The sequence below is a fragment of the Heloderma suspectum genome, chromosome 3, assembly GCF_057233095.1.
Source record: "Heloderma suspectum isolate Gila_16-S chromosome 3, 16-S_ref, whole genome shotgun sequence".
Lineage (NCBI taxonomy): Eukaryota > Metazoa > Chordata > Lepidosauria > Squamata > Helodermatidae > Heloderma > Heloderma suspectum.
The window spans coordinates 214,225,802-214,250,371 of NC_139460.1; the positions used below are offsets into that span (position 1 = coordinate 214,225,802).

At 48.2% G+C, this 24,570-nt stretch overlaps 1 protein-coding gene across 3 annotated transcripts in view; it reads right to left on the reverse strand.

Moving 5' to 3' along the window:
- The window catches only part of SLC29A3 (solute carrier family 29 member 3), a 52,461-nt gene extending 28,198 nt beyond the window's left edge, over positions 1-24,263 (reverse strand). For 2 of the 3 annotated variants that reach the window (XM_084845534.1, XM_084845532.1), the window contains exons 1-2: positions 23,958-24,263; positions 21,276-21,574 (exon numbers count right to left, since the gene is read on the reverse strand). In XM_084845534.1, the coding sequence (XP_084701660.1) occupies positions 21,276-21,574; position 23,958 (300 nt within the window). In that variant the 5' untranslated portion in view covers positions 23,959-24,263. Of the gene's footprint in view, positions 1-21,275; positions 21,575-23,535 lie in introns of all 3 variants that reach the window. The other variant, XM_084845533.1, reaches the window with a different exon arrangement.
- Between the last annotated feature and the right edge of the window lie 307 nt (positions 24,264-24,570).

Consider the following 24,570-nt stretch of genomic DNA (forward strand, 5'->3'; position numbering starts at 1 on the left):
ACGACGCCAGCTCCCTAGAAAACCAGGGTGTTGGTGCGGCTCCACTTCATGAGAGAGGACACTCAGGAGTGATTGTGTCCACGGCCCTGGTCATTTCTCCATTCCAGAGACTGGCCAGGGCTTTGACAGAATTGCCTGCAGAGGCAAAAGGAAAATCCCCAAGAGCCGCCAGGAAACCATTTGGATCAATTAGCCTCCTGGGGCGGACCGTCTTAATCAGCCCTCCACCCCTGCAGGGGTTCCAAGTGCCAGTAAGTCTAAAGGTAGTGATCTGTCCATGACAATGGAACTATAGAAAGTTCCTCCAGTCTCAGATCACTATCACTCCATCCAGCACAGAAAATGAGGTCCAGAGTGTGCCCAGCAGCATGGGTGGGGACAGATACCTTTTGGGACAGACCCATGGTTGTCACGGCAGACATGAAGTCCTGAGCTGCTCCCAACAGGGCAGTCTCAGCATGGATGTTGAAATCCCCCAGCACAACAAGCCAGGGGGTCTCCAAAACCAGCCCCGAGCAGCGGGGTGGATGGTACACCAACAGAAACCCTACTCTGTCCCGGGCACACACCTTCAAGTACACACACTCAAACCCAGCAGACTGTGGGATAGGGCACCTGGTCAGGGGGATTGAATCGCAATAGACCACTGCCCTCCACCTCCCTATCCCCCAGGTCTTGCCTGGTGCTGGACAGAGAACCCTGGAGGGCAATGCTGAGAGAGGTTAACCCCCTGCCCCCAAGCTTCATCCAACCAGGTCTCTGTAATACAACCCAGGTCAGTGCGCTCATACAGGATCAAGTCCTGGATAGCAGTTGTTTTTACCATTCACTGACCTGGCATTCAGCAGCAGCAGCAGCAGTTTCAACCCAGGGGGTCTGTTGCCAGGACCATCCAGGTTATTTGAGTTGGGGGTCAAATTAGGGACAGTCAACACCCTATTGTTACACACTCTGCCTTTAGAGTGTTACTGTCTCCCCCCTCCATATCTCCCTCTCCCCTGTAGAACCGTAATGGCCATTCCCTGGCTCCCAACACCTCCCCTTTAAAAAAACACATGACTGCAGGCCACACTGAGGCAAACAGTCCCTGGCCCACCCTTCAAGTAGGGGAAGGCCCTTGCCCTTTGGCAGCGACTCCAGGCAGTGGCGGTCCTGCCTCTGCCGGGGCCTGGGTTTTATGCCCCACCTCCCACAGGTGTTGCAGCTGGGAGTGGTGTGGCGCTTGGCTGGACCTGGGTCTGCAAGGAGGCAGAGGAGAAGTCCCACAGGTGGAGGTAGAGGTCCAGCAAGGCAGCAGCAAGAGCACAGGATCACACCTGCCTTGCAACACTGAAGGGCTTCCTCTCCTTGCAGCAATAGCTCAATGTTCCCAGACATTGAGCAACAGCATAGCAAGGGCACTAAAGCCCTCATCCCCAGTCCATTAGAAACCTTACTAGGGTATACCTTTGCCTTCTGAGATTTCTGAGATCCCCACACACTTCAAGCCTACCTTTACAGCCATAGGGTCTAGAAACCTGATTTACATACACACGCCCTGCAGAGATTTTGGAGAAGCGAAACTACGTCCAGTGCCACTGCCACTTTCTGTGCTCTCTCAGCACTTGCATGGAACAAAATATACCCTAAAGGCACACTGATTCAGTCTGAATGTGGTACCTCCGAGAAGCCCCACCATGACTGTGGTGTACAAAAAATAATACACTTCTCCAAGCAATCCTGTACATGGGGCCAGTGATGTGTGGAGGAAACATAATGCTTTAACAATGTAGCCGTTTCCCCTCATTTCCCCTCACACAGTTCCCATCACATGAGAGGGGAGAGCAGGCATGTGCTCTTGCATTCCCAATGGCCCATCCCATTGTTGGAAGCTGAATGACTGCATCAGGAACCTACTGTATTCGTGTACGTTCCTCGCATGGCTTAAACCCCTTATCGCACAGGGTTCTAGATCACACACGGAAACTACATGACTACAGAAGGCTCCCACTGCAGAGGTTCAACCCAAACATGTGGAGAGCTCCAGGGACAGGCTGTCAGGAATGCGCCAAGGGAGCAGGGCCAGTAAGCACATGCCTGCTTTTTTCTCTCCTGTGTGAGGAGGAATGAGTGAACAGGGTTTCTATGAAATGACCCTGCCTCTTCTGTCAGCCAACCCTCTTCCCTCCATGTCAGAAGACAGGAAAGGAGAGGAAGGGGCTGTGTCGTTGCTGACTTTGCTTTCTATGTTCTTTGGATAAAGCATTTCATTTTTCAGGGCTAGCAAGCCAGCACTTTCCATAAGCAATAAAACTCACTTAGTGGCTTCCTTACTCATACTCTCCCTCCCTTTCCCAGCCTGGCCTCCTCAATGTCCTTGTTTAAATTAGGCCATATTGCAGCATAGCTGCATTACGAAAACCTGAGGAGGGGGCAGCAGAAGTTTCCCATACTTTCAGCAACAACACTACAGCAACATGACCCTGCTCATTTCTCTTAGCATTGATAGCCATGAAAACTCCCACACACAAATAAGTCACCTATTTACAAATAGGTCACTTGGGAACATTAAAAATAAGCAATCAACTAAGCATGTGTCACTTTAGCTGCCTTCTCCTTGTTATTCTACCTAAGAAGTTTTGAATATTGGGAGAGAAGTGGGATTTACTTCACAAATATTAAAGCAGCCTAGCAAATAGGGTTACAGGAATTTCTAATCCACAGACAACTGTTTCTAGCTCACCTGCCCACACAGTTATTTACAAATATAAATGACTATTTATATTCGTTACCTGTGGCCTAAAAGGAAAGAGAGAGAGAGAATGAAAGAAAGAAACAGTTTTAGTAAAACTTCACCAGGAGACAAATCTTGCTTGCTACAGGCAACTAGTTATATACAAGTTCATAGTAAAACCTGACAGACTTTTCTGCACTGGTAAGAACCTAGGCTGTGTTTCCACCAGCAATTTACTCCAACTTGGTTGCGCAGTGAAGTCTCTGTGTAACCATGACATCATGGCCATTCAGCACCAGCCCCGTATTTTAACACGTAAAAACCACTTCTTCTGAGACTGGTTATAGTCCGACTATTCCAGCTTACTTCAGCTCCATTACCGACCTGTTTCCACAACCGCACTGGGTTTGGTATCATAGTCCTGCCCATGGGGCGTGTAGCCCAGCCTTTGTGGGTGCGTCGCTCTGACCTCAGTGACCTAACCCTTTCCCTCCCTGTTTTCCGGAAGCTTCATCGCCATTTTGGAGCAGGATGCTGAGGGACCAACTTTTAAAACATCACTGAAAATTAGCACTAGAACACAGCCCATGACCCCAGTCAAGGGGTATTTTCTCCCATCATGAGGAATGAGGCTTGTCCTCTCAATGACGACACAAATAACAGAGAAGCCCCTCAGTTGACACAGCACGTATCAAAGCCCTCTATTCCTTACATGCGATTAAGCGCAATCTCAAGGCTCTGGTCCATTGCCTTAGGACGTAACTCCTTCACAGCTTCCATATAGAGATCCTGTGCATTAAAAAGGGGGCTGTTTTCAGTCTCTTTCCCACAACAAACCCATTAGAGTCTCCTCAGAAGCAACTCCCATTGTGCTGAATGAGGCTTGCCTTTGAATGCCCACATCAGAACTTAGAGATTCTCCCTCAGTTGAGATGGCACACTTTTAAGCCCAATTCCTTGAGTGCAATTAAGTGACCAAGCGGGATCTCGAGGCTCCAAATAACTGCCTTAGGAAGACAGTACTTCACAGCTTCCTTATAGATATCCTGCAGGTTACAATAGGGGTTGGTTTCTGTCTTTGTGTTTACTGCTGTCTTTTCCCACAACAAACCCATTACTGTGTCGTCAGAAGTAACTCCCATTGTGGTCAATGAGGTCCTCTGAGTTAAAATGTGGGCTGGTTTCCCTCTTTGTGTTCTTTCCCCCGCCTTTCCCAGCACAAGCTTATGTGTGTCTACTTGGAAGTAACTCCCATTGTGCTCAATGAGCCTTGGTCCTGAAATGCAGGTGCATCTGGACTTTCAGGGGAAAGGAGAAGGAGGGGGAGAGGGGGAAAGCCTCTCTTCACAGCAAAGCTGATTCCTTTTTAAAAATCTGGTACTCCTCCATTAGCTTCTCCTTCCGTTGTCCTGGAAGCACAGCAGGAACATTGATGAGGTAATCAGTCCCAACCCAGACTCCACTCAGACTCCACCCAGCCATCAAGAAAATAATTCCATTAGAGCTCAGTGGAAACAGCACAGAGCCCCAGGCTACAGTGATGATAAGCCAGGTCTTTAAGGGCTGCGGAAACAGGAAAAGGAGAAGATGTGAATGGGGAAACATTGCAACAAAGTTGCGATCAAAGCGAAGCTGATAGCGTGGAAACATGCCCCTAGATTAAATCACAGTCTAACACCATTTTTACTCATACTAACCTGCTGGTTTCAACGTGCCTTGCTTTTAAGTACTTAAGTTTTGGATTGTAGCCTGACTTTCTTTCTCTCTCTCTTTCCAAGCTCAGCCTAACACCCCAAATTCTAGGAAAGCTTTTAACATCCTGAAATGAAAAGCATTTATACACAGATACCTCTGCTTGCAAGACTTGACACTGGTGTGCCATGCAACTCCCAGTTGCTATGCATTCCCACATCTCTCTTCTCAGCAGGCATGTTAAACCCTTCTCATGGTGCTGTTTCAGACATGCTCCCATGGCTTGCGAATATAACACTAATTACCTTCACACAGACCCATATTTTACTGTTATAGGGAAGGAAGTTAGATCCTATACTTAAGCCTGGGTTTCTGGTAATGTAGATTTACTGTAATCAGATTCCAAATGTACAAACATAATGTGCGTGTGTGTGTGTGAGAGAGAGAGAGAATGATAGAGAGAGAGAGAGATCTGGCCCCATGCCAACTACAGAAGTGTGATGTATCCATATTTTGGTGAGCTGCCATATGAGGCTAGAAGACCACACACCAAAGGGATCTAAGCGTCTGACAGGACTGAAGTACACAGCTGTTTATTTATTATTAACATTTATATACCACCTTATTTGAGAAAAAACCATCAAGGCAGTGCACAACAATTTAAGAAAATAAAACTTTAACACAATTAAAAAAACATGAACATTAAAAACAGTAAAACGAAGTCCAGCAGACAGATCGAAGTAACAGGTGGAATTTATATGTTCAAAAATGGGGGATCAGTGACTTGTGTATTTCTTTGCCCTAGACGTCCTAGATGCAAACTGAAACCTGCACAAAACCAAGTTGATTGAGCATAAGCCAATTAACAGCGCAATCATACACATGTCTACTCAGAAGTAAGTCTCACTGAGTTCAATGGAGCTTACCAGGTAACTTGGCATAGGACTGCAGCTCTCTCCCCTCCATACTACATCTTAAGACTTTCTGCTTACAACACCACGACAACCTCGCTCCTGCCCTGCCCCCGGCTGCTTTGCTTAATACTCGGCCTGATGAACGTGGTCTGGAGCACTCAAAAGCTTATTCACTATTTTGCAGAAATGGAGAATCCTTATCTACTAGAAACCAAACTGCCTTTCCCCAGTCTTGCTCCTTTCAAGTGACAGGTCCACCAATGTGGATTAGAATTAATTAGGAACCTTTTGTCTTGGAGATCATCATTTAATAGGGGATTTAGATATGTGGCTCTCTAATGCTAATGACTTTCTCCTAAGCAGGTCAATAACTCTTTGACTTATTTTGATGGCCCTTTTGAAGTGTTAACTAAGAGATCTTCTGTGCATGCTGACAAAATCTAATTTCATTTCTGGGGGAGTTTCATTAGAAGTTAAATATGAGGAACACCCATTACCTAAATTTTACATATTAACAGAGTTGATCTGAGAAAGTTAAGTTGACTGATTGTCCACTTGGCCTGGAAATCAGGTCAGTTTGCCTCAGGAAGCCACTGGGGTTGCAAAGTCACCTGGAATAGTGTTTACCCCACACATGTTAAAACCTATATATTCTTCATTTTTTCTTTTATGCCATAAATTAAGTGCCTGTAAATCTGTGTTCTGTTCTTTATTAAAATAAATTTTTCTTCTCTATCTGAAAGACTTACTTTTTCTTATAAAAATATAGAAGAATAGGCCCACCCACCTACCAGCTTCCCATCCTCCTTAACCCACCCAATAGGCTGGTTGCTAGGATTCTGTTTCAAAATAAAGAGTTCCTGAGTTCACAATGTATTTTCTGTGCCTTAAAATACTGCTGGACACATACCAAGATGCACTTTATTTCAAGAAGGGGAAGCAGTTTTTTCAAATGTAACACTTAACATTTCACTCACCCACCCTCATCTGCACTGGATGAAGAACAAACACCCACTGCCTCCACCCTATCTCTTTCTCCCCCTCCCCGCTTCTCACAGAGGAAAGCTAGGTTCTATAGCCATGCAGTATCTGGAATAAACCCCAAACTCAGTTTCACATGACCATAATCTCAACCACATGGCAAAGGGAGGAATGTAACTGTCTCTGGTGTCAGCAATTTAATGAGCTTTGCAATAGAGTTATTGCAGACAAGCTAATAAGGACAACCAGGAACAGATGATCTAGTCAGATTGTTGTTGTTGTTCAGTCGTTCAGTCGTGTCCGACTCTTCGTGACCCCATGGACCATAGCACGCCAGGCCTTCCTGTCCTGCGCTCTCTCCCGGAGCGTGCTCAAGTTCATATTCATTGCATCGGTGATGCTATCTAGCCATCTCATCCTCTGCCGTCCCCTTCTCCTTTTGCCTTCAGTCTTTCCCAGCATCAGGGTCTTTTCCAGAGAGTTTTCTCTTCGCATTAGGTGGCCAAAATATTTGAGCTTCAGCTTCAGTACCTGTCCTTCCAATGAGCACTCAGGGTTGATTTCCTTTAGTATGGACTGATTGGACCTCCTTGCAGTCCAGGGGACTCATAAGAGTCTTCTCCAGCACCACAGTTCAAAAGCATCAATTCTTTGGCGCTCAGCCTTCCTTATAGTCCAGCTCTCACAGCCATACATTACTACTTGCTTCATTATCAAGGAGGTATGAGCCCTGTATGGACTTGAGCACGCTCCGGGAGAGAGCGCAGGACAGGAAGGCCTGGCGTGCTATGGTCCATGAGGTCACGAAGAGTCGGACAAGACTGAACGACTGAACAACAACAATGAGCCCTGCACCATCAACATTTTTTTCTATGGAAAACAGGAACATATCCGGAGTAGGCAAGGGGTATAGGAGCTGTAGTCCTTCCATAAAATCTCCATAAAAGGGGGCTTTGTTTCTTCTCCTAATATAAAAGCTATTTTTACACAAGGAATACAAGGTGGAGAAGAGGGAAAGGAGGGTTCAAGATACCACATTTTAGTCATCTTCTGAAGACCAGAGGGCAGCACTACCAAACTCAAAGACACTAGACTATTTTATCATTAAAAAGAGGATATAGAAGCAGCACCTCAGTTGACACTTTCCAAATACCACAGACATGCTGCGTTATAATACATACTGTGAGAAGAAAGCTGTAAGTTACTGTTTCAAGCATGGGCCTGGAACCACCGGAGGTCAGGCAGCTGGCAGAGGGGAGTTGCATGGGGAAAGAAGCAGAAGAGGGGAGCAGTTCAGAACACTTTCTACTGCCCGCTGCTTCTCTCTTGCAAAACAGCACCAGACGGGGAGGTGAGCCATCTGCAGCGGAGAAGCAGCGGCCAGAGTTTTAGTATGTGAGATGGCTGCAGAAAATGTATTTCTGGCCTCTAGAGTTCATGCAGTCAAGAGAAACGGGTTCAGAAAAGTGAAAAAAGCCACAGTGCCAAACCCTCTAGTGTCAGATCTTTCCCGGAAGGCATCAGGAGACAGCCTGCTAGTGATCAAACACTTCTCACCTACAATGTTAGTAACTCAACATGGTATCACAGGAGTTTGATGGCTCAGTACGTTAATCCCTGCATGTACTTCCACAGCAGCTTGTTAAATCTGTATGGCGCTTTGTGACCCATCAAGATGAAAAACAAATCTCCCCAAGCTGCTGTTATTATGTCACAGAGAGATTGATGGAGTGACTAGAGAAGGTCAACGGCAGTGTTCCGTGGTTGCATGAGCTGACGTTGCACCAGCCTTGTAAATAAGCCGACAAAAGTTACCAGCCTGCATTCTTTTCCACAAGGCTAGCAGCCATCTTCCGCAGCCGGCATGGAAGCCACGGGCTTCTAGCTTCTTAGCAGGTTAGCTTCTCACCAAGCGGATTGGTGGTGGAGGAGCAATGCAGCCAGCCTCTGCATTTCCATGCTGTTTGTGGAGAAAGGGGTTTTCTGTCCTCTATGGCTTCTGCAGAAACCAAGTGGGCTATCAGAGGAGGGATGGAGAGATTCATCCCTCCTCCATCTGCTTGCCAATACCTTCCAGACAAGTTGCTAGGTACAAGCCTGTATGACAAGTATATCACCATTTTGCACCTTGGTGCACTAGTGGCAATAAAACGCCAGTGTTGTTTTTCCTCACCACGCTTTCCCAATCAGTCCCTGGTCATTCCTACTGAGATGCACTTACAATTGTGGTTTCAGTTCAGTGTGGGCTGAGGTTCAATCCAAAACAAACAGTACTGAAAAAAAGCACCTTTTCTCACTCACACACTCTAACATAATGATTAAGTCAGCCTTTGTTGTTGTTGTTGTTCAGTCGTTCAGTCGTGTCCGACTCTTCGTGACCCCATGGACCATAGCATGCCAGGCCTTCCTGTCCTGCGCTCTCTCCCGGAGCATGCTCAAGTCCCCATTCATTGCATCAGTGATGCTATCTAGCCATCTCATCCTCTGCTGTCCCCTTCTCTTTTAGCCTTCAGTCTTTCCCAGCATCAGGGTCTTTTCCAGAGAGTTTTCTCTTCGCATTAGGTGGCCAAAATATTTGAGCTTCAGCTTCAGGATCTGTCCTTCCAATGAGCACTCAGGGTTGATTTCCTTTAGTATGGACTGATTTGACCTCCTTGCAATCCAGGGGACTCATAAGAGTCTTCTCCAGCACCACAGTTCGAAAGCATCAATTCTTCAGCGCTCAACGTCCAGCTCTCACAGCCATACGTTACTACTGGGAAAACCATAGCTTTGATTAGATGGACCTTTGTCGGCAAGGTGATGTCTCTGCTTCTTACTATGCTGGCTAGGGTTGCCATAGCTTTCCTCCCAAGGAGCAAGCGTCTTTTAATTTCATGGCTACAGTCACCGTCTGCGGTGATCTTGGAGCCCAAGAAAATAAAATCTGTCAGTGCTTCCATTTCTTCCCCTTCCATGTGCCAGGAAGTGATGGGGACAGATGCCATGATCTCCAGTTTTTTAATGTTGAGTTTCAAACCAGCTTTTGCACTCTCCACTTTCACCCTCAACAAGAGGCTCTTTAGATCCTCTTCGCTTTCTGCCATTAGGGTGGTATCATCTGCATATCAGAGGTTGTTGATAATTCTCCCGGCAATCTTAATTCCCACCTGTGATTCATCCAACCCGGCGTTTCTCATGATGTACTCTGCATATAAGTTAAATAAGCAGGGCGACAATATGCAGCCTTGTCGTACTCCTTTCCCAATTTGGAACCAATCGGTTGTTCCATGTCTGGTTCTTACTGCTGCTTCTTGACCCTCGTACAGGTTTCTCAGGAGACAGGTAAGGTGGTCTGGTACTCCCATCTCTTGAAGAATTTGCCACAGTTTGTTGTGATCCACACAATCAAAGGCTTTAGCGTAGTCACTGAAGCAGAAATAGATGTTTTTCTGGAATTCTCTCGCTTTCTCCATGATCCAGTGAAAGTTGGCGATTTGATCTCTAGTTCCTCTGCCTCTTCAAAACCCAGCTTGTACTTCTGGTAGTTCTCGGTTCACATACTGCTGAAGCCTAGCTTGTAGGATTTTGAGCATAACCTTGCTGGCATGTGAAATGAGCGCAATTGTACGGTAGTTTGAACACTCTTTGGCATTGCCCTTCTTTGGAAAGTCAGCCTTTAGAGTATAACTTTTCTGTTCTTATGCCTTACGTAAACAACTCAGTGACATGAGCACTAATGAAACATGACAGGTAGTAGTTCTGAAGAGATGAACTGCAATTATTCCTGATTTTGCTAGGAGGCATGTCTGAGGTTTAGCTTACAGGAGTAAATAACCACCGGAAACAGTCCCTTTGTTTGTGAGAATACTTCTGTTCTAATCATTCAGGTGTATGTTATCCAGTGCCAGAAAATTCCAAATCTCAGTGCATCTCAACAGCAAGAAAAACACAACAGCTCAAATCTCAGCTCACCCGTGAAGCTGCTGGATGGCCTTAGGCATGCCATAATCTCTCAGCCTCAGCTCCCAATTTATAAATTGGGGATCATAATACTGATCTTACAGGGCTGTTGCAAGAATTACTTACAATGCACGTGAAATGCTTTGAGCACTTAATTTTTCTATAGCACTTCTTATTATGGCTTTATCATTGTGTTTTTAATGGCGATTTTATTGCTGCTGGTTTTTAGTGTTTTATTGTCTCACTGATGCACAGTACTTTAAATGGTAGGAGGGCAAGGTACAAACTAACAGAGCATTACTGGAGTCTCACTGGCCCAAACCCAAAACAAGATCTGCTGGCTCCAGATCTCACATAAGCAGAGTTCCACTGATCACTGCTTCACACATTATCATCAGAAACTTCAGTGAATTATTTTTCTGCAATCCACTTCTACTTGGAACACATTGGCTCCAAGAGCTAACAAAGCATTAGGTTGTCTAGAAATAAAGGATTTTCAGTAGAGCTGCAGATCAAGTATGTTAATTTACCCAGGCAAGAGTTTCAGAAACCAATGCATCAAAGCAGTATTAGCATCCAACCCTGTATTCAAAACTGGAAAAGAAGAAACAAAACCCAGTAAAATCTACAGCTGCCTATGACAGATGTTCACCCAGAGAAGTTATCAGCTCTCTTACTGAGAAATTAAGAATCCAAGAGAAGAAAAGAAACGAATAATTAAAAAGAAAAATGGCACAGAGATGCCAGAACAGGCTTTCTCCACTGGCATGTTTGCATCAGAATGCCTAGCCCATGAATTGAGAAGCGACAACTTTCTAATCTTGCCTGCCAGGACCAGAGGCTCACTGCTGCAGTAGGGAGCCTGTTCACACCTGCCAGAGCTTTGGAAAAAGCCATAAGGTACTGTAGGCAGCTTGCAGAATTCCAAACAGGTGCTAAGAGGGTTTCACTTCTGAAATGCTGGACCATGATTGGCATCTGTAGAGTTCTAAGGCCACGTCTGCCTCTTTGCTTTTTATACACCTGCCTCATCGCAGGGTGCAGAGGGGCAGAATGGAATCCCCAAGCAAGCCCAAACAGGAGTTCTGCTACTGTTGCCTTACTAGCCGGTAATTACTTTTTGTCGCCTCACTGCCCTCCCTACTTGAGCCCTCCAGCATACAACCACAATCTATAATGATCTTAGTCCAGCTTTCCCCACCCTGGTGCCCTCCAGATGTGTTGGGCTACAACTCCCAGCATTCCTGACCATAGGCCATGCCGGCTGGGGCTGATGGGAATTGGGGTCCAAAACAACTGGAAGGCACCAGTTTGGGGAAGGCTGTCTTAGTCTCTCACTTTGTGCTTGGCTTTGGAGAAGTGATTCACACAGCTTCTGCCTTCTCCAAAGCCCAGGGCAAAGCGAGACAAGACCGCCATCCCCAAGTTCCCTGGCATGGCAGAGGCAATGGGGAGGAACAGGGCTGTTCTTCTCAGCATGCCAGGGGTTGGTGAAGGCAAGCAGCAGCAAGAGGGGTTGTTACTGCTTCTTCTGACCCTCTCCAACATGTGGAGTGAAGTGATCATAACAGATGTTGGGAAGGTGGTGATGCTTCCCTATCTGTGTCTGCCTTAAGAACAAAAAAAAGCAGCTAGTCTGTAACATTCATATGGTTCATTCAGGTCACCATGCTGTTCACAAGGTTATTGCGGCTATCGCACAATAAGCTGGTTGTCTGAGGATTTCATCACATGGTGAATCACTGAGAGATCAATTCTTTCCTCTCCAAAACTGGATGTCAATGGGGTGAGAGCTCCATTGTGGGTACAATCCCCCCTTCCCCACACGCATAGAGCAAGTTGTGCTTGATCCATGTTAGACACTGCAACATGACAAATGGGAATAGGTTGTTTTCAAGCCATTGAGTCATCTGCAGAACCAAAAAAAGGTAAAACTGACAAAGACTTAGAACCAGTTCTCATCACATTAGGTTGCAAAAGCCTCTTGCACTGAACAGTATGCATTGTGTTTCCTGCTCACTGTATACTTCACTGTATAGACCCCTGGGATGGCATGTCAATGAACTTTATCTTGCTCTCCTCTTGCTCATTGATCTCTAGTGCAGGAACACCTGCACACACTCTATAAATAGCTAATATTTTCAAGTGACATTTCAATCAGAAAGCAGACAGAGCAGACCTTCTTACTTCTACAATTTAAGGCCCGTGTCCTCTGGGGTCCCCTTCTCAAAACCAAGATTTTTATTTTTACTCTTTTCAATGTGCTGTTTCAAACAGCCAGCCATCACCATTCAGCCTACCCTGACTGAACTTTGTTTTAATCCACCCTATAGTGCCTTGCAATCTGATAGATATAGCCTGGTAAGCCTCTGTTAAGAGTTTGATAGCACTTGCGAAAATTGGTTTTCCTAGGCAGCTGTAGCAACCATTCTGCAGCGCCTGGTCCAGAGCAAATGCTGGCAAGATGCATTTCGTCACTTTGAAGGTTATGCTGGAAACAGCCCAAAAGATACCGGCAACTTTTGCTTATTCCAGGGTGCCTTTCATGTTACTTACTCTGAAGTTGGAAATGAGATCTGGTTTGGGAAAAGCGGGGAAAACATGACCATGTCCTGCAGGAGAAGCTGCCACCCTTAGGGAAGAGGCGTGCCTGCTGCTGCTGCTGCTGCTGGGCCTGCTGCTGCCGTGGCTGCCGCCACCACCAACACCAGGTCTTCCCTGCGGACTTCTGCCTGGCAGACCGCCAGTCCCTGCAGGACCATGCCCCCAGGTACCGAGCCAGCTGTGCTGCTTTCACCTGCCCATTCCTGGAGGGGCTACATAAGCTGGCTGGCTGAGGTGGCCTGGGAGAGCCAGGGCCTGCAGGAGAAGCTGCCACCATCAGGGAAGAGGCGGGCCTGCTGCTGCTGCTGCCGCTGCTGCTGCCGCCGCTGCTGCTGCTGCTGCCGCCGCCACCAACAACAACAACACCAGGCTTCCCTGCGGACTTCTGCCTGGCAGACCGCCAGTCCCTGCAGGACCAGGCCCCCAGGTACCGAGCCAGCTGTGCTGCTTTCACCTGCCCCTTCCTGGAGGGGCTACATAAGCTGGCTGGCTGAGGTGGCCTGGGAGAGCCAGGGCCTGCAGGAGAAGCTGCCACCCTTAGGGAAGAGACGGGCCTGCCCCCGCCGCCAACACCAGGCTTCCCTGCGGACTTTTGCCTGGCAGACCACCAGTCCCTGCAGGACCAGGCCCCCAGGTACTGAGCCAGCTGTGGTGCTTCCACCTGCCCCTTCCTGGAAGGGCTACATAAGCTGGCTGGCTGAGGTGGCCTGGGAGAGCCAGGGCCTGCAGGAGAAGCTGCCACCATTGGGGAACAGGTGTGCCTGCTGCCTCTGCCACCAACACCAGGCTTCCCTGTGGCCTCCTGCCTGGCATTATTTTTAAGGGGATTTTTAATTGTTTTTTTAAATTGTTTTGTTGTTGTTTTGTTGTTGTTTTGTTTTTTTAATTACTGGGGGATTTTGTTGTGTTTTTAGGGGTGGGTAGCCTGCCTGATAGGCGGGAGCGAGGGGGCATGTGTCCACCTGATGGAGGCAGTGGGGGGAGTGTTGGGGGCCAGAAGATACCGAGGCTGGGCGGCAGGTGCTGATGGTGCGCTAGGGGCAGGCCATGCCAGGTAAGGGGAACAAGGGAGAGATGTGTAATATCTGTCCCCTGCTCCAGGCCTGTCCAGAGCCAAAGGATGGCTGGGGGAGGCGTGACCCCATCTTCTGGCCTTCGTTTGCTACTCTGCAATGCCAGGTCTGTTACCCAGAAAACCTCCCTCATCCATGACATGATCCTGGATGAGGGTGCAGACTTGGCATGTATTACGGAGACCTGGCTGGCCGAGGCTGCTGCTCCAACCCTTGCAGCCATGTGTCCAGCTGGATTTTCGTATGCACAGCAGCCGAGGGCTGGGGATCGGGGAGGGGGAGTGGCTGTTCTCTACCGAGAGTCCTTGGTCTTCACCAGACCCCCTTGCCGGGAGACCAAGGTTGCTGAGTGCATGTACTGGAGGTTTGGCCCGAAGGGCAGTCTGGGGATTCTGCTCGTGTACCGTCCACCCCGCTGCACGACTGACTCCCTGGCCGAGGTGCTTGAGGTGGTCTCTGATGTGCGTGTACAGTCCCCTAACTTATTGGTGTTGGGGGACTTCAACGTACATTCGGAGGTCATCCTCACAGGAGCACCTCGGGACTTCATGGAGACCATGGCTTCCTGGGAGCTGCACCATATTCTAACTGGGCCCACCCATGTAGTCGGTCATGCACTAGACCTTTATTTTTATTTATTTTTTATTATTGCATTTATATCCCGCCTTTTTTCCTCTTGCAAGGAACTCAAGGCGGCTTACATTATCCTCCTCCTCCTCTCCATTTTATCCTCACAACAACAACCCTGTGAGGTAGGTTGGGCTGAGAGTGTGTGACTGGCCCAAAGTCACCCAGTGAGCTTCCATGGCCGAGTGGGGACTAGAACCCGGATCTCCCAGCTCCCAGTCCAACACTCTTGCCACTACACCACACTGGCTCTCACCTTGTGTTTGTTTCTGGAGAAGCGGGGAGTGATCTGGAAGTCGGGGGTATATCCACCACCCCCTTGTCATGGTCAGATCACTATCTGGTGACGTTGGACTTCTCGGTTCCACAACCCCTCCGCAGGGGTGAAGGACCCATTAAAATGGTCCGCCCCAGGTGTCTTATGGATCCAAATGGATTCCTGAACGCGCTTGGGGATTCTCTGGGGCACGCCAATGGCCACTCGGTCGAGACCCTGGTGGGTGGCTGGAATGCTGCAATCACTGGGGCATTGGATCAGGTGGCTCCGAAACGCCCTCTCCCCCTGAACAGGGCTCGGACTGCACCATGGTTCAATCCGCGGTTACGAGCTCTGAAACAGGAGGTGAGACGGCTGAAGCGCCGGTGGCAGAAGTCTCGCTCCAAAGATGATCAGACACGGGCTAGAGCTGTATCTTCAGCCTATCACGTGGCGGTGAAGGCAGCAAAAAAGGAATACTATGCTGCCTCTATTGCATCTGCAGAGTGCTGTCCCAGGAGGCTGTTCCAAGTGGTCCGGAGCCTGGTCAGTCCTGTGGCTCCTGAACCACTGGAGCATTCTAAGGCCTCCTGTGAGGCCTTGTCTTAACCACTAAGCCACCGCGGCCCCCTTGGCAAGGCAATTTGCAGATAAAATTGATCAGATTAGGTGTGTTACTCTGCACTCTGTGGATACAGTTAGTGAGCAAGAGGCGGCCTGTGGCAAACTGGTTTTGTGGGATCGGTTCCAGCTTCTTCCTCCTGATGAAGTGGACAAGGTGCTTTCGTCTGTACGGCCGACCACCTGCTTACTTGATCCTTGCCCATCTTGGCTCATTATGGGCTGCAGAGAGAGACTGGGTGAGGGGATCAGGGCGGTGGTGAACGCCTCCCTTGAGGAGGGAGAGATGCCATCAGGCCTCAAGGAGGCAGTGATAAGACCGCTCTTAAAGAAGCCCTCCTTGGATCCTCAAGTTCTGAACAACTTTCTCCCAGTCTCGAATCTGCCATTTTTGGGCAAGGTGATTGAGCGGGTGGTGGCGGTGCAGTTGAAGGCACACTTGGAGGAAACTGATTATCTAGACCCATTTCAGTCGGGCTTCAGGCTTGGGCATGGGACAGAAATGGCCTTGGTCGCCTTGGTGGATGATATGAGGAGGGCTCTGGATAGGGGTGAATGCTCCTTCCTTGTTCTCCTCAACCTCTCCGCGGCTTTTGATACTGTTGACCACAGTATCCTCCTGGACCGCCTGGAGGGGTTGGGCATTGGAGACACTGTATTGCGGTGGTTCTGGTCCTTCCTCTCCAGCAGGTACCAGAGGGTAGCACTGGGAGAGGAGGTTTCGGACCCATGGCCACTCACTTGTGGGGTGCCACAGGGTTCCATCCTCTCCCTGATGCTATTTAACATCTATGTGAAGCTGCTGGGGGCTATCATCAGGAGGTTTGGGGTGTGGTGTCATCAATATGTGGATGACACGCAGCTCTACCTCTCATTCAAATCTTCACCAAGGTTGGCCGTAGAATCCCTGTCCAAATGTCTGGAGATGGTGAGTGGCTGGATGGGGAGGAATAAGCTGAAGCTGAACCCTGACAAGACCGAGGTACTTTTGATGGGAGACAAGAGGAGGCTGGGGGATGTTGACCTGGTGTTGAATGGGGTACGGCTACCCTTGAAAGACCAGGTCCGCAGCCTGGGGGTCATTTTGGACTCCCAGCTGTCCATGGAGGCTCAGGTGGCAGCTGTGAGCCGGACAGCGCTGTATCAACTCCATCTGATACGGCGGCTGCGCCCCTTCCTTCCCGACCATCTGCTCCCATCGGTAGTACATGCCCTGGTCTCCTCTCGTTTAGACTACTGTAATGCGCTCTACATGGGGTTACCCTTGAAGACGGTTCGGAAGCTGCAGCTGGTACAGAACGCGGCAGCTCGCCTGATTAAAGGCAGCCGCTGGTGAGATCACATCACTCCAGTGCTGAAGGAGTTGCACTGGTTACCAGTTGTTTTCTGGGCCAAATCCAAGGTGTTGGTTTTGACCTTTAAAACCCTATATGGTTCTGGCCCAGCCTATCTTAAGAAGCGCCTCCAGCAACACCAGACAGGCTGCTTAACAAGATCAGCCTTGGATGGCCTTCTCTCTGTCCCATCAGCCAGGACAGCTAGACTGGTGGGGACGAGGGAGAGGGCCTTTTCTGTGGTGGTCCCCACTCTGTGGAACTCTCTCCCTAGGGAACTCTGCCATGCCCCCTCTTTAATGAGCTTCTGTCTTGCATTAAAAACGTGGTTGTTCAGGCAGGCATTTGAGGTGGGTTAGGGTATTTTAGAAATGTTTTTACTGTAGAATTTTATTGTTTTAAACTGTTTTATTGTATGCTGTACATCGCCCAGAGTGACTGGGTGACCAGCCAGATGGGCGATTAATAAATTTAATAATAAATAAATAAATAAACCATGGAAACAGGTGGGATGCCAGTAAAGCACAAGCCTGCCAAGGCAGTTCTAACATCAACACGGGTATCTCACCTGCTTTCCCTGCCTGGATTGTTCCACCCAGCAAAAAATAACATGAGAAGCAGCCTCTGGCATCAAGGCCCACTGTTTACTGGAGCTACAAGAAGCATCACTGGTATGGTGCACTCTGCCCTAGGGAGAGGTTGCATCATCCCGCCAAAGGTTAAGGTCAGTGCCTCAAATTGTCAGCTCCTAGCTCCAGCAATTGGGACCCCACTAGGCTTCTGCCTGACTGGCTTGTCAGTCTAGGGCTGGAGTCTCCAATGTGATGCCCATGGTACCAATGTTCCCATAGACATCTCTCTCCCTGCTCCTCTTGATTTTTATGTAATTTATTAAGATATTTTAACCGGGAGGCTGGCATGCAGACAAAGCGAATTGCTGCCCTCTAGAACTGCCTTTATTTGGGTTCCCAAGAGCGGTTTTGACTTTTGGAGCTCAGACCCCACCCCCTCTGCCTTGTATTTAGCTTCTTAGGCAAGTTATTTTTCTTTTAGTCTCACTAGTTTGCCTTCCGGGCTACACATGTTTTATGACTGGCCATGCACACCATAACAGCTGTTTTATGAATGGTCAAGCCTCACGCTATGGCAGCCATTACGTGAGAGCACCCATGACACTCCCAAACTTCCAAAAGTGCCCACCAACCCTAAAACATTGGGGACCCCTGGTCAAGCAGCAGGAGGCAGAAAGGTGACATTCTCTGCATTAGGGTAGGAGAAGATTACAGCATGCCAAACAGACTGACTGGTGAGCAGTAAGGAACAGGAGGAAATACAAGAACCAGAGGGCTTTCAGAGGCAAACTACACATGGCTTGGGAGATCCATCACTAGATCTCACAACTTAACCCCCCCCCCCCCCGCAACACCTTTCAAGCAACTTCTGGTTTGGGGCCTCCAGTTTTAATTGGACCAGCAGTGCTGGGGACGGGGACAGTACAGGCACTAGAGCTAAGGTAAGTTATGATGCATTAGTGTACTCTGCCAACAGCTGTTGCTGGTGAGATGAGTTTCCCCAGAAAAGCTATTGCGCCGGTAAACACAATTGTTATTGCACTAGAGGTAGCTCACGCCAGCGCACCGTAATTTACATTAGCCTGAGTTCCGAATACGATGCTGCCCTGTGGAGTTGTTTAGTCCTTTCCCTACCATGGCGTTCTCCAAACCAAGATCATCTTCCCCTGAAACTATTATGAGCCTTGCAGCTGGAAAAACAAACACTAGTACCTGTGCTGTGCCTTTATTTTGCCGAGGGTCTCACAGCAGCTCTGTGGGGTGGGTGGGGGGAATATTTACATCACGGCAGTCCCACAAAGCAAAAGGACTGAACACCACTTCCACAGTGTTTCTGCTCTGATCAAAACTGGAGCTCCTAGCAGCTCCTTGAAAGCCAACCAACCAAGCAACCAGCGCTGGGAGAGCTGATTACAGACGCTTTCTGTCTTGAGGGCTTTGACTCGAGCTTACGCAGCCAGGCAGATCATCTCAGAACCCTGTTAAAGCGACATCTATTTCCGCAAAGGCAATGCCTAAAGGTGGGCTGCTACCATTCCCTCCTCTCACCAAACAGTGCGAACTCCATCTGACCCTCCCTCACATGGTATTACAGCTATCCGGTTCTGCTGTTTCTCCTGTGACAAATAGGTGGGACAAATAAATACTGAGCCCAGGATAGGCTTTTTGTGCCTGATAGCTTCAACTCAGGGGTGGGGAACCTCAGGCCCAGGGTCCCAATCCAGCCCTCTGGGGTTTCCCAAGTGGCCATGCCCCCTTCCCCTGGCCCCACCCCTATTCCTCCAACCACCCATTCTTTGGTGGCTTCCTGGCTTTTGTGCATTGTTTTCGCTCATTATGAAATGTCTCTCCTAAGGCTTAGCTATGAGCAGTAAGAGTTTTAAGCTGCAACACACTGGTATTTGGGGCCCAGTTCCTTTGGGCCCCATCCCTTTACCTTGGGTCCACCCTCCACTGGCATGCAGCCCCCAAGAGTGTCTCTGAAGTGGAATTTGGTGCTCAGGCTGAAAAAGGCTCCCCACCCCTGATTTAACTCATTCCTTGAACCTGCCATATCCAAGTTAGGGTTTGTAGAACATGGCACAAGACTTATACGTCGCCACGTTCTCCAGTAGCTATTGGGTTTCCTTTCCGAGATAGATATCAATAATTTTGTCCATATCTTTTCATAAATATTAGGAATCCCAACTTGAGCTGCAAGACTGCAATCTATCTGGATCTTTCATTTGACACTGCTATTGATTTAAATAGCAGTTACAATTATGCAGCTGGAGAGTTGCCAAGCTAACATGCCTTACGACAAAAGTCCCCATACGTCTGTGAGATTTAATAGCATTAGATGCAGCCAGAGTGCAATTTCAAAAGCTATATACTTTGTGTTATCACACACAACAAAGCTTCTTATCTATCTAGAGTGTTTCAATCCAGACCCTTCCTTATTTCTTTTATGTGTCTTCTACTCCTTTATACCTATATAAATTAGGATTCCTGTTCAAGGATGGAAGCGTATTTCAAATTTTTAGGTAACTATACAAAAATATATGAAGTCTCAGAACTGAACCAAGCTGGAAAAAATATATATGCCAAATTCCTGCCAGCATTACATTTTTAGGAACCTGGGCAAGATGACATACAGATATTCTAACCTGTTTCCACTATTGCACACAGCTCACAAATGCAGACAAACTTTGCAGCAGCCTTGCATTTAAGGACTAGCCTGATAGCCACAGGTGACCAGGAATTCCATGCAGATGAGTGAGCAGGCTGATGGACAAGGGATGGAGCAAATGGACTGCTAGAGGAAGGAACCCCCTCCCTCCACACCCAGCATAGACATGCAGCTCTCCAGACCTTCTCTGCCAGCCCCCAGCAGGCTAGTAAGAGGTTTTGCCGGCTACTGAACTTTTGTGAGCTTATTTACAAGGCTGAATGGAGGCCTTTGGATACATTCTGGACCTTCGGAAAGACATTGTTGACGTGCTCAACCAGGCCCTACCCCTTACAATACTGTAAGACAAATGTGCACTCTAGTTCCTCTGCCTCTGTTTACCCTTTGAGAAAGAAAGAAAGAAAGAAAGAAAGAGAGAGAGAGAGAGAGAGAGAGAGAGAGAGAGAGAAAGAAAGAAAGAGCTGTGCTAGGTCAGATGGTGGCAGGATTTTGTGACAAAGTGCTTTATCGGTCCTGAATTTCCTGCCAATCGACTCCACTGATTGGACCAAAGGCGCATTTAGTCCAGTACCCTGTTTCCTATAGCAGCCAACCAGATACCTCCAGAAAGCCCACAAGTAGGCCATGTATTATGAGAGAGGGAGAAAAACTCATCTGTATCCACTTTTTCCACACCATGCATAATTTCTATATACATCTATCATGTCACCACTTAGCCACCTTTTTTTCCTAAACTAAAAGGCCTCAAACATTTAACAGAATGTGACAGAAGCCACATATATGCAAAGTGCTTGCAAAACAATACCAGAGTTCTCTTTTATACAGCAAATAAGTGCCTCTTGGGACTGGCAAATCCTGTCCTGTGTAGAGACGCACAATGCAATGGCTGCAATCCATGTGGCAAGTTTTATGGGGGCAGAGGGAGGGGTAAGGTTACCACAGCAAGGCTGTTTTCAGGGATAAGAATAATGCCTGCTCCAACCCTTACAGTGGAAACTCAGGGCAGAAAAAAAAGCAGGCAAAACACAACCATATAAGGAAAATGGTGGGGGGAGAAAATAAGGATCATAGTAATTTTATCCATAAATATTGCCATTACTACTGCTATTTTGATAAGCGCTGTTTGGACAACTCACACGCTGTGGATCAACACTGCATCTTAAACTTCACTTGTGTTCACTGCTAATGATAATAAAAGGCATCAGAGCCATACATTAAATTCACAGAAAGAGAAACTTTTAATGAAGCTAAGTTAACATGCGAACTTGCCACACTTACGCGAACATCTGAGGCCTGAACTGTCGGAGAGATTTGTTCTGAGCAGTTCTGAAGTTTGTACATCCAGTAATGCTTGGCAGTCATTATGAAGCTTAAGGGCAAAAGAGAGCTGGTCCCCAGAAGGAAGAAAATAATATAGGTGCCATTCCAGTGATCTTCAGGCTTGTGAAAACTGTATCTGTCTCCCACTGGCTCCTCAAATAGCGGCTTCTCTTCTGGGCTAGTGGTGTTCACTGGCTTGTACATGGAGTTAGCACTGGGACAGTAGTAGTCATCTTTGTCCTCCAAGTCATCAGCCACTTTTAGGACAAATTAAATATATATTGCAAGTTACAGTCCATAGCATAGCATTATCATTATCAGTAACCCTTTGGCCCTTGGTGACTGTTGGAACTACCAGTGGAAACCCCCATTATCAGTACCACTGTAAGGCTTGGTACTTTCATGCGAGTGTCATGTAACACCTAAGAGCCATAAGGCTTGAGTTCAAGTTTCACTTCAGCCAGAGACTCACAAGGGGGCCTTGGGCAAGCCGCTGTTCTCTCAGCCCTGCCCTGATAATCCGCAATATGGGGATAATAACACTGGCCTACCTTAAGGGCTTTTGTACAAATTACTGAGAGTGTATGATGCCTTTTTTTGCACTCTGGGTAGAAATGCTTATTAATAAATATTAATAAGCTGCAGCAACAGTTCCAAGCATCCCAAAGAAACTGGTGTTAAAAGGACAGAGACTTCCTGTATTCAAACTAACTTCTTCAATCCTCCAGAACAGTAGCTACCTAGAGTGCCCTCACGCATAATGGAACACTGCCTACTGAGGCCCACTAAAGCCCAAAGAGGTCTTTAGAAGGGCCTGCTGCAAAGGATTCTTATTTAAACAGATTTTAAAATTTATCTTGTAATATGGTTTTATTGGAAGGCTTTTACAGTATTCATTGAGTTTGCTGCTGTTCTTCGTATGAAACAGCCAAACTGTTAGCTGCCTTGAGTCTTTAGAGAAGGCAGGATACAATGGTATGCTATATAATTAAATTTTGTAAGAGCATATAGCAGGAATATGGAACCTGCAGCCCGCCAGATGTCATTGGACTGCAACTCCCATCACCCCGGCCATTGGCCATGCTGTGTGAGGGGGATAGGAGTTGGAGTCCAACAATATCTGGAGGGTCACAGGTTCCCTACCCCTGGCATATGGGATCGATACTCTCTGCAGGTACACACTGGAGAAATAACATCACAGGGGCCAAGCCAAAGCAAACAGTTCCCTCAGTCAGAAGTAAAAATCTGATGAAATTACTCAGGGCAGTAGGAGCCAACGCATTCATACAGTTTTGCTTTTTAAGCCATCCACATGTGCTCTCTCTTCTTCCAAGCCAGATTTTCCTGACCTGGTGTCATCTGGATGTTTTGTACTGTAACTCCCAGCATTCCTGATCATTGGCCATGGCAGCTGGGGTTGATGGGAGCTGAAGTCCAAAACATCTGGACAGGGCCAGGTTGGTGAAGGCTGTTCTTAAGCCCTAGTGTCCAATTCAGTAATCATGAATTAATTGAGAGTGGGGGGGAGATCAGAAGAGGTCTTCTTCCCCATCTGTTTAACCAAAATAGAGGTATAGGCCTGCTGTTCCTGGGTTCGGGGGGCACTTCAGTGACAATCCAGAGCAGAGACATGAATGGGCAATATTACATTTTTCATTGGGCCCAATGGTCACTCAGAAAGATGTGTAAGTTTTTTAGTTATATATAAAAGGGCTCTTCAGGCAAGCTAAAACATGATAGCACGCAAAAAAAGGAACTCAGTGCTTTTGCTTGCACAATTTATTTTTTAAAAAGCAAGATGGGATACAAACTGGTTGAGCTGGGGTTCTCTCTGGCCACAAATAAACCCTAGGATCCAGTCACAAATTTCCTTTCAACAGAAGTGAGGAATAATTAAAAAAAAAACCCTCCCTCAATACAAACCCAGTTTCACCTCCTAAAAGTTGAATTCTGACAGACATCTGACACTTCTCAGGATTTCAGATTTGAGAAACTTTGTATAACACCTCTACCCATTCATTTGTATTCTCTCTCTTGTGGTGTGCCTGGGAAGTTTAGACCCAGGTGGGATGGGGTGGGGGGGGACAAAGAGGAAGATTGGAGGTCCACCAAATACATATTGTTGAAGCCCCCCCCCCCCATATAACCCAGAACAGCCTCTAACGGGCAACAAGAAAACAAGAAGCCGACAATTTCTAGGCGAAGCTTCTCAGCTTACCAGAGCTCCCTGTGAGGGGTGGTGAAGCAGGGGCAGCGGGTAAAAATCTGGCAGAAGGCTGAGACTTGCCTGGAAGATACAGCCTGTGACTTGGAGGCCCCCGATACCTAATTTAAGGCGGGTGGTGGTGGCGGCATTGGGGCAGAAACGAACTCTGTACATGCTCAGAGCTGCCGCACCCTCCTCGAAATATGCCAAGGCTTTTCCTTAGCTTTCAGGCCGGGTTTCGAGACTGAGACGAGGCTACTGCTGGGGTTGCTGGGGAAGGAGGAAGAAGGATCAGCAAACGGGGAAAGAAGCGAGAGGCAGAGAGCCAAGCAAAAGAGGTCAGCCGGAGGCCCTGGGAAACCCCTGGCCAAACGCTCGCCGGCGACGGCGCGCTTAGCCAGCAGGCGGGAGCCCCCGCGGGAGACGCCACTTACTGTCGCCGGCCCCGCTCGCCTCCCCATCCACTCAGAGCCGCCGGCTGCCGTCGGGCCTCGGCCAGCTCAAGCTCCAGCAGCCCTCGCAAGGCGCCTCCCACCGGCCGCCCGGCGCCGCCTCTGCCCCACAGGCAGTCCCCGGCGCCGGGCGGGGACGCGGAAAGCAAGAGGCCGCCCGCTCCTCGTGGCCCGGCGGGCGGGCCTGTCTGCATCGGGATGAGCGCAGGCACCGGATCCTCGTTCCACCCCGACACTGAACTGCTTCCGTGAACATCGTCCCTGAGCGTCTTCAGCCCTCCTTGGGATATTCCGGAAAGGCCTCGGATCGCTCGTGTAACTGCAGAATAGCGGGTCAGCCGCACATGAAGGACGCCAGTCGGGATCCGCTCTTATCATTACAATTAAAAAGGCGTCGCGTCTGTTTCTTTCCGCTGGATTGCCGAAATGGCTCTTGCCTTTAATAGCCTCTCCCGTGGAAGAGGCCCGGTCATGTAATGGATGCCCCTCCTGCCTTCCATAACGCTCAGTTCAGGGAGCCATCGCGCGTACATTCAGAAGACGCTCCTTTTCCAGGGTCATGTCTGCGTCGTACGGGCTAGTCATCATATTTATT